Source organism: Ranitomeya imitator, chromosome 3 (assembly GCF_032444005.1).
Source record: "Ranitomeya imitator isolate aRanImi1 chromosome 3, aRanImi1.pri, whole genome shotgun sequence".
In the NCBI taxonomy this organism is placed as follows: Eukaryota; Metazoa; Chordata; class Amphibia; order Anura; family Dendrobatidae; genus Ranitomeya; species Ranitomeya imitator.
The window spans coordinates 527,687,705-527,702,709 of record NC_091284.1 but is presented as its reverse complement, the minus strand read 5'-3'; the positions used below and the strand labels follow the sequence as shown (position 1 = coordinate 527,702,709).

General features: G+C 40.3%; 1 protein-coding gene across 7 annotated transcripts in view; it reads left to right on the top strand.

Annotated features, from left to right (window-relative positions):
* MSI2 (musashi RNA binding protein 2) overlaps positions 1–13,418 on the top strand; it is a 973,036-nt gene extending 959,618 nt beyond the window's left edge. For 6 of the 7 annotated variants that reach the window (XM_069757787.1, XM_069757784.1, XM_069757786.1 and 3 more), the window contains one exon: positions 11,747–13,418. In XM_069757787.1, the coding sequence (XP_069613888.1) occupies positions 11,747–11,808 (62 nt within the window). In that variant the 3' untranslated portion in view covers positions 11,809–13,418. The remainder of the gene's footprint in view (positions 1–11,746) is intronic. The other variant, XM_069757785.1, reaches the window with a different exon arrangement.
* Positions 13,419–15,005: the final 1,587 nt, after the last annotated feature.

Genomic DNA, 15,005 nt, shown 5'->3' with positions numbered 1-15,005 from the left:
GTGCAGGGCGATTTGCATTTGCCAGTGAAAACAAAGATTGCCAGATTTAATATTGGCTCTCTGTGGTCTTCACGGATGAGAGCATGTTCACACTGAGCACATGTGACAGAGGTTGGAGGCGCCATGGAGAACGTTCATGTCTTGTTACACCACAGACTGTCCAGGAGTTGACTGATTCTTAAATCCAGGTCTGGGAGGAGATACCTCAGGAGAATATCCGCTACCTCATCAGGACCATGCCCAGGTGCTCTAGTGTGTGGCATGTGTAGGCCACACACACACTACTGGGAATAAGTTCCTTGTCTTTAGGCATTTCCACTGAAGTTGGATCAGCTTGCAATTTGGTTTTCCACTTTGATTTTGAGTACCATTCCAAATCCAGACCTCCATGGGATATAAATTTTGATTTACACTCATCATTTTTATGTTTTATTGTTCTCAACACATTCCACTATGCAATAAATAAAGATTTGCAACTGGAATATTTCATTTAGTGATCTCTAGGATGTGGTCTTTTAATGTTCCCTTTATTTTTTTTCAGCAGTGTATATAAAAAATCCAACTCTGCAGAAGAAAGGGATATCAATATAATCCCCACCTGCAGACGATAATGATATATTGCAGTGGAATGAAATGTTAAGGAATAGATGCATATCTGTCACTGCCACCACATACATTTCCATCACTGTAGATTGAGATGACTTTTACAGTATTTATCTGTTAATTTCTATTGTATTGTACAAAGAGTAATGCCTATCTTATTATGCCAAGCATGCCTCATCTCTTTTTTTCACAATCTGCCATAACAAGGTGCCACACAAGCGGTAAAAGCCATACTTCACAAACTGCTCTTTATGCTTGCCGGTGAGAGCACTGTTAAGCGATTACCTTAAAAGAAAATAAAGCAATAACCAGATGTTTAAATTCATCACAGTATATTTCTTTTGTAAATTCTAGTCATTTTGCATAAATGCCTGCGTTCTTGTCATCCACAATGCTCTTCAAGCACCTCTTTCAGAAATAAAACTGAGCTGCAATTTTTTGTGAAGTATTAAACTAATTTTCTCTTGTGAAGCTGCAATAATATTTAGGCATTTTGGTTGCTTCCCCCATTTTGAAAAATTGCTCGGCTTCAGACATTTTCAAATTACAGTGTAGCTGATTTGATCTGCCTGTATTTTGTAAGTACTTACCATTTTTCTTCCCCAAAATACAAAGTGAACTTTTAAAATTGATTCCCTGGCTCATATTTTCTTTAGCCTTTCCAGACTTTGAGGTTACAGTTTCTGTTTTTTCTTTTGACCTTCTAATACATAACTGGCAGAATGTTAGAGATGACTTTATAGTGCTGCTCTCCTGCCACTAACATGAGATTTTAAAGCTCTTTGCCTTTTTTTTACTCTGACGATGAGGTTTGTCAAGCTCATTGTGTCGTTTTTTTTTTTTATGGCGGATTAAAAAAAACCTGTATTGTAGAGATCCTGCATTAAAATATTGCATGCTTTAAATACACATTCTGAAGAGGTGATTTTGCCATTTGGCACAAGTTTTACCTAAAAAGAAGAGGTACACAGATGGTCAAAAACATACCGATGGCTCACATTATGATTTAAAGAGAATATCAGCAGGATTTCACCCCAAACTATTTATATGCACATAAGCTCTTCAAAGAGTCCATCAATAACTTTTAACAAGACAGTTCGTCTATTCCTGAGAAATGAGCATTTGAATTGACATGCAGATAAATATGTAGATCTGAAGCCTCTGTCACTCCAACTCTATTTTTACCCTGCACCATCTCCTTCTGCTTGACTGACAGCCTCTATGCTGTGTGATCTCCGGCAAAATGGCAGTCAGTCAAACTGGAGGAGTTGCTCCTAGGCAGGGAATAGAACTTGAGTGACAGAGGTTTCAGATCTACAGCATATTTTGCATATCAAGTAAAATGCTGTTTCTCGGTCTCCCATGACAGCACTACGGAGAGAGGGGATCTGCCCTTCAGGGACAGGAAACCTACAGATAAAAGGGCGGTACCTCTCCCTCGCATCAGTTGGTTTCCTGTCCCTGATGGTGAACCTCTTTTCGATGGTACCTGCAAGAAGATGCAGTGTCGTGGACAGGAACCGGGCAGTCGGGTTCTGGCAGCGAGGAGGCTCCTGCCGCGGCTCGTCCGGCACCCGAAGCCGCCACCGCTGGAACCGAGGGGTTCTTCAGGGTGTGCGGAGGGAGAACGCCGCCGACTCTGAGGGAGGAAGGGGCGCTGGATCACCCGGAGCTTCTGTGCCAATAAGCGCCGGGTGTAGAAAGATGGCCGCCGCTCCGGAAATGCGGCAGAACTTCCGGGTCATCTCCGCGCGCATGCATGGTAGCTTTTTCTCCCTGGAGGATGTGCGTAGGAGCCGGAAGTGCGGTGAACGCTGAGGGTGGCGCCAGATTCAAATAGGGAGATAGTGCACACATAATTGTCGCATTATCTCCCTGCAAGCATGGAGGACAGCGATCCACAGCAGGAACTGCAGCCGAGGCAGCAGCACCATAGGAAGACAGACCCTAAGAGTTCCAGGAGAAGTGGGTCTAGCAGCCATTCCACACAGCGCAGCAGATCTGCTGCAATGATTAACTCTCCTCCTCAAGAGCTTCCTCTACCAGACCCGGGCCCTCCTCCAGAACCGGTACCTACCTCCACATCCGAATGGTGAGTGATCTCCGTGAAAGTGCATAGTTTATAATGGGGTTCCCTCTTCTCCCTTACTAGGGAAAGAAGAGGCTGGAGAAAAAAAAATAGGTCCTGCCCCACCTGTAACAAAGCTTTGCCCGGTAGCCTGGAACAAAAAGCTTTGTAAATCATGCATTCAACGTTTATTGTATGAAGAGACCCCCGATTTCGCGTCTGAACTTAAAACTATAATTAGATCTGAGTTTCAGAATGCCCTTTCATTTTCTAAAAAAGGGAAAGATAAGGTGAAGGAGACAGTATATTCCCACTCTGTCCGATCCTCATCTGGGGACGTTGATTCTGACAATTCTAATTCCTCCCTATCTTCCTCCAATGAAGATTCGGGCCGTCATTGCTTCCCACTAGAGGAGGTGGATACTCTAGTGAGAGCCGTTAGGGCTACTATGGGGGTTGAGGATCCCAGACCCGATAAAACGGCCCAAGATATAATGTTCGGAGGTCTGGGACAAAAAAAGCGGAGAACATTTCCACTAAATCCCAATGTCCAGACACTGATTAAAAAAAAAGAGTGGGAGAAACCGGATACGAGAAATTCTTCGGTGCCCTCGCTTAAAAGGAAGTATCCCTTTGAAGACGAGGCATCCACTTCCTGGGACAAGTCACCAAAACTGGATGTAGCAGTGGCCAAAGCCTGGAAAAAAAATTGGCGCTTCCGTTCAAGGATATGGGTACCCTCAAGGACCCTTTAGATAAGAACGCGGATATTTTTCTTAAAGGGGCATGAGATTCGGCTGGGGGTAGCTTGAGACCTGCAGTTGCAGTGAACTGCACCTCCACATCTTTAATGGTGTGGATTGACCAGCTAGAAAGCCAGATTAAAGATGGGTCACCCAGGAGTAAGTTGCTAGATTCAATCCCTGTAATTAGGGCAGCAGCAGCGTTCCTAGCGGACTCCTCCGTGGACTCCGTGCGCTTAACATCCAAGGCCGCTGCTCTCTCCAATGCAGCCAGAAGAACTTCGTGGCTTAAGAGTTGGCCTCGGGACCTCCAAACAAAGCCAAAATTATGTTCTATCCCATGTGAGGGGAATTTCTTGTTTGGGGAGACCTTGGATGACATCCTCCAGAAAGCTGGAGACAAAAAGAAGGGGTTTCCAAATCTGGGACCAGCCCCATTCAGACAGTCCTTTCGGAACCGGAGATTTTTTCGTCGGAGACCTCCCAGAGAGCAGAATAAATGGGAAGGGAGAAGAAGGGATAGGGGTTACCTTTTCGGCAACACTTACCGTGACAAAAAGCCCTCCAAATGACATTTTCCCTACGGTGGGGGGAAGACTCACCTCATTCCTTCCTGCCTGGAAGAAAATATCCAACAACACCTGGATTTTAAAACTCATACAATCTGGTCTAAAGATAGATTTTCTTTCTCCCCCCCCCTCCCCCGAAATTACGTAGTGACAAAAACAAAAACTTCGGCAGCAGAACAAGCGGCATTAGAGAAAGAAATTATTTCCCTACTGCAGAAATCCGTAATTCGGGAAATCTCCCCTCAATAAATAGGGGAAGGTTTTTCTCCCCTCTGTTTCTAGTACCGAAACCCTGACGGGTCCTTTCGGACGATTATAAACCTAAAAAACTTAAATACGTAAAAAATCACAAATTCAAAATGGAAACAATAAAGTCTACCATAAAAATCCTTTTCCTGAATTGCTACATGGTCGTGATAGACCTAACCGACGCATACTACCATGTGCCCATCCACGAACAATATCAAAAATTTCTCAGGATGGCGGTCTCCATAGAGGGACAAATAAGAAATTTCCAATACAGGGCCATCCCGTTCGGAATCTCAATTGCTCCGCGAGTATTTACGAAAATAGTAGCGGAAATGATGGCCCACATAAGGGAACAAAATATTATCATAGTCCCTTACTTGGACGATTTCCTTATTGCAAGCGACTCGGCTCAAAGTTGCAGGGAACCGAGAGACCGAGTAATGACTATTCTGACGGACTTGGGTTGGCTCATAAATGTAAAAAAATAAAAGTTGGAAACCTATCAAGTACAGGAGTTCCTAGGACTGACTTTAGACTCCCAGGTTCAAGAATGCCGACTCCCAGGTCCCAAAAAGGACAATATATTGACCATGATAGCACGAACGCTACATAACCCCTCCATGACTCTTAAGAAGGGCAATGTCGCTACTGGGCTCTCTCTCTTCATGCCTGCCAGTGATACCTTTCGCACAATTCCACACAAGGGAGCTTCAGTGACACATACTAGAGTGGCAGTTAATACTAAAAAACAATTTGGAAAGCTGGGTCATTCTAAATTCCTCAGTTATTCATTCCCTTCTTTGGTGGGGAAAGAACCAAAATCTTTCAAAGGGAATTCCTTGGGTACCAAAAATATCTCGGGTAATAACAACCGATGCGAGTCCCAGAGGGTGAGCGGCTCACATGGGAGACAGAGTGGCTCAGGGAAACTAGACAGTTCAGGAACTATCAGCATCCTCGAACCAAAAAGAACTTTGGGCGGTGCATCGTGCTCTTCTATCTTTTCTAACCTATATTCGGGGACATCATGTCCTAATTTTTTCGGACAACAATGTGACAGCATATATATATCACCAGGGAGGAACAAGGTCTCGGTCACTGATGAGTTCCTCCGCCAAAATTATCAGCCTTGCGGAAGAAAATCTACTATCTCTTTCGGCACTACATATTCAGGGGTCAAACAACGAGAAAGCAGATTACTTGAGTCGAACCCAGTTGAAACAAGGCGAGTGGTCCCTGAACCAGTCTATCTACAACCAGATCACAGAAATGTGGGGAACCCCAACAATAGACTTATTCGCCAATTCCAAAAAACTAAAAAGTAAGCAAATTTTGCTCACTGAACCCGGAAGGGAATCCCCAGACTCTAGATGCCTTTCTGATTCCATGGACCCAAAAGCTGACATATGCTTTTCCTCCAATCATTCTGATCCCGGCAGTCATTCGGAAAGTCAGAGAGGACAAAACAAAAATGGTCCTTTATAGCTCCGTTCTGGCCAAAAAGGACATGGTTTTCCTGGCTAAGGATGCTATCGGTCTCAGACCCATGGATCCTACCGAATATACCAGACCTGCTACAGCAAGGACCGATCTTCCACCCACAAGAGTCGAACTTGCATTTGACAGCCTGGCTTTTGAACGGAGACTATTAAAAGAAAGGGGTTTCTCAGACAACTTAGTTGCTACGTTGTTAAAAAGTAGAAAACCTATTACTACTAAGATATATGGGAAAACATGGAAAAAATTCTTGTCTGTCTCCAAGGTAAAAGTCCAGGATGGGCCTTCAATTGATAAAATACTTGAGTTCCTGCAAAAAGGTCTGGAACAGGGGTTAGCGGTCAGTACTCTTAGGGTACAGCTAGCAGCTCTAGGAGCACTCTATTACCAAAATATTGTGTCTAACCCATGGGTAATAAGATTTATTAAGGCAGTAACAAGATCAAAGCCTTTAATTACTCAAAAGACGCCCTCGTGGGACCTAAATTTAGTCCTCTCGGCTTTAACTAGTCCTCCATTTGAACCCATAGAGACGATTCCCATTAAAACATTATCACTTAAAACCATTCTTCTAGTAGCCTTAACATCTGCGTGCAGAATAAGTGATATTCAAGCCCTATCCTCTAACCAACCTTTCACAAAAATATTGGATGATAGTCACTCTTAGACCCGACCCGGCCTATTTGCCAAAAGTGGCATCAAAATTCCATAGGTCACAAGAAATATCCCTGCCGTCCTTTTGCCCAAACCCCAGAAATGAGAAAGAGCAGAACTTCCATAATCTAGATGTCAGAAGATGTCTAGTCCAATACTTAGATTCCACCAGAGAGTATAGGAAGGAAGGCTCTTTGTTTGTCTGTTTTCAGGGTCCCAGAAAAGGATTCCGGGCATCCAAAGGTACTTTGGCAAGGTGGATAAAGGAGGCAATAGCTTTGGCATATTCATCCACGGGGAATATGATCCCGGATGGTATAAGAGCGCATTCCACAAGAGCAGTAGCTACCTCATGGGCTGAGAGGTCAGAGGTATCAATAGAGCAAATCTGTAAGGCGGCCACCTGGTCATCACCATCAACCTTTTTTAGACACTATAGATTAAATCTAGCCTCTCTGCCTGACTTGACCTTTGGGAGAAGGGTTCTCAAGGCAATGGTCCCTCCCTTAGCTTAGTCTCTGCAATTCTCTCCGTAGTGCTGTCATGGGAGACCGAGAAAGTCATAGTTACTCACCAATAACGTTTCTTGGAGCCTATGACAGCACCCGCTTATTCCCTCCCATCACGAGTGCGGTGAGCACCTTTAATTACATATAATTTATATAATATAGTATAGGCACGGGGGTTCCTCTATTGAGAAATGTTATAATGTGGTTTTTTCTCTGTTGTAACTAACCTGGAGGTCCTCCGATGCTCTGTAAACCAACTGATGCGAGGGAGAGGTACCGCCCTTTTATCTGTAGGTTTCCTGTCCCTGAAGGGCGGATCCCCTCTCTCCGTAGTGCTGTCATGGGCTCCGAGAAACACCGTTATCGGTGAGTAACTATGACTTTTTCTTAGCAATGGTGCAACTGACTGTTTAGGTAAAGGTATTACTGGACTTGTTTTTAAAAGAGATACATGCATATATAAATTGTTTGAGTGAAGTCCTGCTGACATTCCCTTTAATAAGCAATATAAGAAGGGACTCTGGGTCAATGTCTGTATAATACTATGCTATATCATAACTTCAGAAAAGTAAAAAATAAAATCTACCAAAAAAATTGCACGCTTTATTTATAAGGCATTACTTTATCTGATTCAAAGGTACCGTCTGTATTCTATCCATATGCTTCATTCTTAATTGTGCAATTTGTAAGGGGGTGGTTAGACAGTGTGCCCATGGCAGCACAGCTGAAACTGCCCATCTAAAGTGGGCCAAAGGCTGTGCAATTGTTTGACAAAATTGTCCAACAATTGGCCATTGCACAGCTGCAGTTCCGGCCACATTTGAGGACTGCACCATGAGCCCGTACCCTCTTTAAAAACTTCATATCGGACACATTCAAAAGATCTTAGCTTAGTTTTTAGAATGCAAGTGGGACAATTCGTTCTTCTCCACCTCAGATGCACATTGTACATGGCCCTTCACAGAATGCAAATCACAAGAAGGAGCTCTAAACAAATTAAAATGGCAGAGACTGGTGTTTTTACCAGTTGTGCCGTTGTCTCATGCATTGCCACTAAAAATACTATGGAGTTCAAATTAGCATGCAGGCAGATGTAAACATTGGAAGAGCATAAGCGCTGCAACCACGTCAAACAGCAGATTGCTGGGGATGGGGAGAGTCAGACCTCCACCGAACTAAAATGGATGGTAGACCATTAATTTTATAATGCTAGTTAACACCATTAACGACTCATTGAATTGATATGAACTTCAATTTTCCAGCCTTCCCAGTGTTTGTTCTCAAGCATCTTACATCCTTTAATTGAGATTTTCTTATCAGCAGAACTGGTTAATTATTTGCTTAACTTTCTCACAAAATTGATTTATTTCATCCTTTCTCACTTCCCACTCACTGTTGACTGCACGTTCCTCCTACTCCAACCTCGTACTCTGATTTCTGTTTGTGACTTCATTGCTAAAAGAAGCATATTTAATTTGCCTAATTAGTATTTGTCAGATGTATGTTTTAAGTAAACAAATTAATTTTTCTTTCTGCAACCAAGACAAAGTGTGAAATGTATAATTTGATGTTATCAGCAAAGATTAGATGATCCATCGCTGTTAAGCCATATGGTAACTTGGCAATTAAAATAATATGGATTGTTAAGATGTACCATTAGCTATGTTAGTTTGCTCTTCTCACCAACTAGGTTTGGAAAGGCAGTTTTGTCTGGAGTCACACATACAGTTTTTGGCAGTTTTCAGAAATAATGAGACAATTATAAGGAATTTAGGGCCCTATTCATCAAAGCTTTCATGTCAGAATTCTTTAAAAAGTCACAATACTTGCGTGTAATTCAGAAGTCCACATAAATTTTGCAACTTTAGCGTTTTCACGACCGCTTCATCCAGCTTTGCCAAAATGGCAGGGGTGCAACGTGGATGTGATGAGGGCGTGACGCGGCAGATCGTCAAATTGATGTCAATCTTTAGTGTTTTGTATGCCAGAAATCTTATACCTGTTATTGACTTTTATGTAGCGCACAGAGGCACACAGCACTTGTCAGACGCTCCAATTCAGGAAGAGCCATGCACCTCTTCATGAATCAGTAGTGTCTGACTCCAACCTACTCCCTTATCAAGACCAGCATGAACAATGCCAGTCAAAAACTGGATGTGTGATTCCATCCTTTAAGAGTAACTGTTTTAGTTTTTTTTGTTTTGTGTTTTTGCACTGTTATTGATAATAACATTTGAAATCTCCCTTTAACCATTATCTGTGCAACATTTGGAGATGGCTTGAAGCTGTGTGTCTTCAGAGTCTTTGCTATAAGCTAGGTTACAATGGTCTCCCAAATTATTTCTAGCTCTATGTACGCAGTGGTTATTTAAGCAGAGACTATAATATTCTTGGGAACCTGAACATGCCACCCTACAAGCCGTCTCCAGCTCCAATTTTTGCACAGATATTGGTAAAAGTGACTAATGAAACATATCAAAAAGTGTAATTAAAAGTTCTGTGCGGTTGTAAAAAAATAAAAATAAAACTGACCTTTCCACTTTAAAGAGATTTTCTACTAGCAGCCTAAAATAAGTACCGTAATAGTTTTTTTTTAAATAGGATGACAGTGTTATCCTATATTTATGATATCACATCCAGTTATTTAACTGCAAAATAACTTGTATACATCTGTGTATGTTCACGCACACTTAGGGTACCGTCACACAGTGCAATTTTCATCGCTACAACGGTACGATCCGTGACGCTCCAGCGTCGTAGACTGCTGTCACACTTTGCAATCTACGATGCTGGAGCGATAATTTCATGACGTATGTGCGATGTAGAAGCCGTTGGTTACTATGCGCACATCGTATACGATATATGTTACACCATGCGATCATGCCGCCACAGCGGGACACTAGACGACGAAAGAAAGTTTCAAACGATCTGCTACGACGTACGATTCTCAGCGGGGTCCCTGATCGCAGGAGCGTGTCAGACACTGCGATATCGTAACTATATCGCACGAACGTCACAAATCGTGCCATCGTAGCGATCAAAATTGCACTGTGTGACGGTACCCTTAGGGTACCGTCACACTATAACATTTCGATCGCTACGACGGTACGATTCGTGACGTTCCAGCGATATCGTTACGATATCGCTGTGTCTTACACGCAGCAGCGATCAGGGATCCTGCTGAGAATCGTACGTCGTAGCAGATCGTATGGAACTTTCTTTCATCGCTGGATCTCCCGCTGTCATCGCTAGATCGGTGTGTGTGACACCGATCTAGCAATGCGATCCAGCGATGCGTTCGCTTGTAACCAGGGTAAACATCGGGTAACTAAGCGCAGGACCGCGCTTAGTTACCCGATGTTTACCCTGGTTACAAGCGTTAAACTAAAAAAAAAAAAAAAACAGCACATACTTACATTCTGGTGTCCGTCAGGTCCCTTGCCGTCTGCTTCCCGCACTGTGACTGCCGGCCGTAAAGTGAAAGCAGAGCACAGCGGCTGTGCTTTCACTTTCACTTTACGGCCGGCAGTCACTGAGTGCGAGAAGCAGACTGCAAGGGACCTGACGGACACCAGAATGTAAGTATGTGCTGTTTGTTTTTTTTTAGTTTAACGCTTGTAACCAGGGTAAACATTGGGTAACTAAGCGCGGTTCTGCGCTTAGTTACCCGATGTTTACCCTGGTTACCCAGGGACCTCGGCATCGTTGGTCGCTGGAGAGCTGTCTGTGTGACAGCTCCCCAGCGACCACACTACGATTTACCTACGATCACGGCCAGGTCATATCGCTGGTCGTGATCGTAGGTAAATCGTATAGTGTGACGGTACCCTTACAGTACACACTTGATTTCAAGTATGTGAATCAGCCAGGATAACATGTCATAATAACTAACCAGAAAGCAGGAGATAGCGCTGTCTTTGCCACCAAGGAAGTTCAAGGTGAATGGAGTAAACCAAGTGATAAAATCTAATGATTTTATTTTAAATGGTAAAAAACAAAAAAAGCTAATATACAAAAACAACACGTTTTGACTACTTAAAGCCTACATCAGGGGTCCAGACATCTAAAGACATATTTAAGTAGCCAAAACGCGTTGTGTATATTAGGTTTTGTTATTTTTTACCATTTATAATAAAATTATTAGATTTTACCACTTGGATTACTTCAGTCACCTTGAACTTCCTTGGTGGCAAAGACAGGGCTGTCTCCTGGTTTCTGGTTTGGCATTTGCATTGTGGGAAATGCAAGCAAGGAGGTCATTCCCACTCAATCAGGAGGGCATCAGTCTCTTGCATTTTTTCATCCATGTTCAGACGGGAGTTGTGCCTCTGATTGCACAACCTCATCAGGTGAGCAAATTTCCTTCTACTCACCCATCTATTTGATTACACACTCACCATTCTTAGATAGCGCCACATTTTTTTTTTCTCCCCTAGGACGACTTGTTTATTGCATGTCATAATGACTGTTATTTACATATGGACACAGCATTTACATAGTGGTTTTAGGGCCTGGGTAGTGAAGATACCCACCAGATGTAGTTGATACATGAACAAACTATTTTAGGAGATACAATTGAAATGTATCCTGATATTTCTGTTTTATTCATACTATTACATTATCACTAGTACTATGATTTTATTATCATCATTTTGTACTGTTATAGTTGAATTAGCATCAAGTCACATTTATTGTTAATTTATTTTTCCTTTTTTTTTTTTTTGTTTCTTTCAAAAATTTCTCCAAGTAAATTTCAATAATGGGAAAAGTTCCTAAAAACTCTCCTCCCCTTATTTTTGTGTTATGTATTAATATTTTATGTGTATTAAAGCTATCTCTGTTTTCCTGCTGTAGAATTTGTCTGGATGCCCAGGCAAGACCGGGCGAAGTTTCTGAATGGTCCCACGTTGGGATGATGTCATCAGACCTTCAGTACTACATTATCATTAGTACAAGATATACATGCAGAAACACAACTGGAGATGGCATTCTGGGGACTGCAAGTGTTTCAATCTCGTCATCTCATGAACCTGCTGCGCTTTAGACTACAGCTTTTTGTTTTTATTTTATAAGAGAAATTTGTCAGTTATTGCTTTTATTAATGCTTTGTCATTTTTCCTTTTGCATTTTCCCTTCAGTTGCTTATTTTTAATATTGTAGTAGGTATATTAATGGCTGATTTTACTTTTATTTTCTAGTCGTTGGCATTGTTATTTTGCAGAGATTGAACTTTTAATATAAGTTGTAAACTTTGGTACCAATTATGAAAGAAGAAATAAAATGCTGGTAATGAAAAGGTAAAAAAACAAATAAAAAAAAAAACAAGGGGGTTTTAGCACATTCTGAAAGTTAATGTGGGGTTTTATTTGGTACTGAAGTGAAGATTCAATTTCATGATGTATATATATGTAAAAGAGCAGCTGACTAAGGTGATTCTGTAGATTTTTTTTTGTGATGTCTCCCTTTGTTAAACTGATTATCTATTTTCGGCAATAACTTAAGGACGAGAAATTTTGAGTCCTCGGTTTTCTATAAGTGCTTTTTTTTCTTGTTGAAAGAGGTGATATTCTAAGGTTTTATGAAATTCATTCTTAAACAGAAGTGCTGTAAATAACCTTCAATTAACTACGTGTAAGAGAAAAAAAAAAAATCTATATATTTTTTGTGAGGGCAAACAATCTTCAGCATCTCTAAACAATACAGGTGGGTTCGAAATCAACCTTGTAAAAGTTTCTACCCTGAATGAGTTGCCAGGATGTGCCCTATTAGTTAGATTAACACTGTTACATTTGTTGTGTAGGTGTTTAGACCTGATAACTGTACTAGCGTCATACCAGCATATTACCTATTTAAACTTTGTGCACAGCTTAAAAGTCTAGTTCTATTTTTGTTGTTCTGAGGATAAAAAAAAATCTTTAAAAAATTGCCCTTTCTAAAAATGAAGCTACAATTGCAATATTTAAAGTATTTAAAGTTGCAACATTTTTTTTTTGTAATTTTAAATTAGATCAAATAATAGTCCAGCCATTTCAGCTGCTCTATGGATTTGCTGTCATTTTCTTGAGCTATTCCTGTTTACTTGTCTCCAGTGACTGACACATGCCATATAGGAAAGGCATCCTTCACCCGTGTTCCCTTCTCATCACTTCATTCTCCTTTAATTAATTAGGAATGCAAATCATTTTTTTAATACCTCAGTGCTGTAACTATCACGATAGAGGAGATAAAGTCTAATTTATTATAGAAAGAAGAATAATAACAAAACTATTGAACATCATTGCACTGTGACCGGTAGGGAAAACTGACAATTTCCTATTTGCACAAGATTATTTTGGCTGTTTTATATTTGGTCCTCTCCTGGGGAAGCTTATGAAGGATATTTTATTTTCGTTTTGTAATATCAAATAATAGGCCTACAACAGTGACATAGAAGTACAACTTAGTGTATTTGGCATTAACCTACTGTTGTGTGGATTTTTTTTTTGTGTATGCCAAGTTTTATTATTTTTTTTAAATGGTTACGTGTAAAAAAGAAAAAAAAAAATTGGTACTTTTTTCATACAGCCAGTACAAGACACTGAATGCTACATTTCTGAAACAGAAGCTGCTGCACTCCTATTTTTTATAAATGTAACTAATAGGTTATTAGACCATACTTAATCTAGGATCAGTATAGCAAATATTTGGGGGGTGGGGCATGCTGATTTAATCGATATTTTATTTTTTACATCTTTTCCACGGTTGTAAGTGGAAATTCCGTTGTCATTTTGTTTAGCTAATTCTAGCTTTTTTTAACATAAGTATCATTTTAAAATAAATCAAACCAAACCGTTCTGTGTAAATCAAAAGTAGAACTTGGTCCCCAAACCTTAACCTTTAAAATAAGGGGATTTTTTAAAGCAAATATTTTATTAATGTTGATAAAGTACTGTACTTCCAAGGATATATATATATATACATACATACTCACACATACATACAGCCTTTTGTTCTCATTCCCAGCCACCTCATAGAATGTTCTTTTATCCTCACCTATATTGTAGCTGTGTAAATAGTGACTTTTGTGTAAATGTGCTGTCCTGATGCTAACATACAAATTAATTTCTCTTGTTCTTATAATAAATCTTGGTAGATGTATTGTAATTAAGATTACAGGCAAAATAGGTGTAGTTCTTCACATTTAGGACCAGTAAGGATAGAACTTTCTCTAATTTAAGAATGATTTTTTTTTTTTGAGGATTGTTTTTATTATTATTCTTTTAGCAATCTGATGTGGTTTCAACTAACCAAAGGTCTCACAATGCTAGAAATGCTGGCAATCTATAATAGGCATTTTGCAGATCTCCCTACCCTCCCTTGATTTTAAAAGGGGAATGCCATACTACCTTAAATGCTAACGCTATATATGCAAAACTGGATTTTTTTAATTTATTTTTTAAAGAGGGAGGCATGGTATATTAAATGATTTTACTAAGAGAAAAAAAAACATATTTTTTTAAGAATGCTCAGAAGAAATTGATGATCTGTGTGCATATGTTTTTCATGTTTATACACCATTTGAACAGTCCCTTTGGCCCACAGATGAATTGTAAAACTTGTTTTGTTTCTAAATGTGGCTACCTAGACCAAGGTTTGCTCTAGTTCCATATCCATCTAATATGCTCATGGTTTTGTAAATATCTCTAGCACAATACTTTAGCTGTCTCTTTATTTTACTCAAGGACAAAGGGTCGTGTCTCCATCGCTGTATTTGCATCTTGTAAGGTTGTGTTTTCTCATTGGATTTTTTTTTTAAACATCAAAGCACTTCCAGTCAAAAATTTTAAATCCATCCCAACTCACACAATTTAGTAATTCACTTCACCTCAACGTGACTATGACATTGGTCTATTAGTTTTGACATCAGACACTCACATGACTAAGTTATCATGTAGTCAGTTGAAATATCTCATCTGTCATACTGGGCTTTATATTTGTATCAGAGTACATGAAACCAACAAACCCAAAAGTCAACTTTCTCTTTGAACTTTGTTATGTTTTGATTATTAAGAGTATATATTCTTAGCGGTCAATCTGAAATACATTTTGTTGCCTGACATTTTTATTTAAAGTC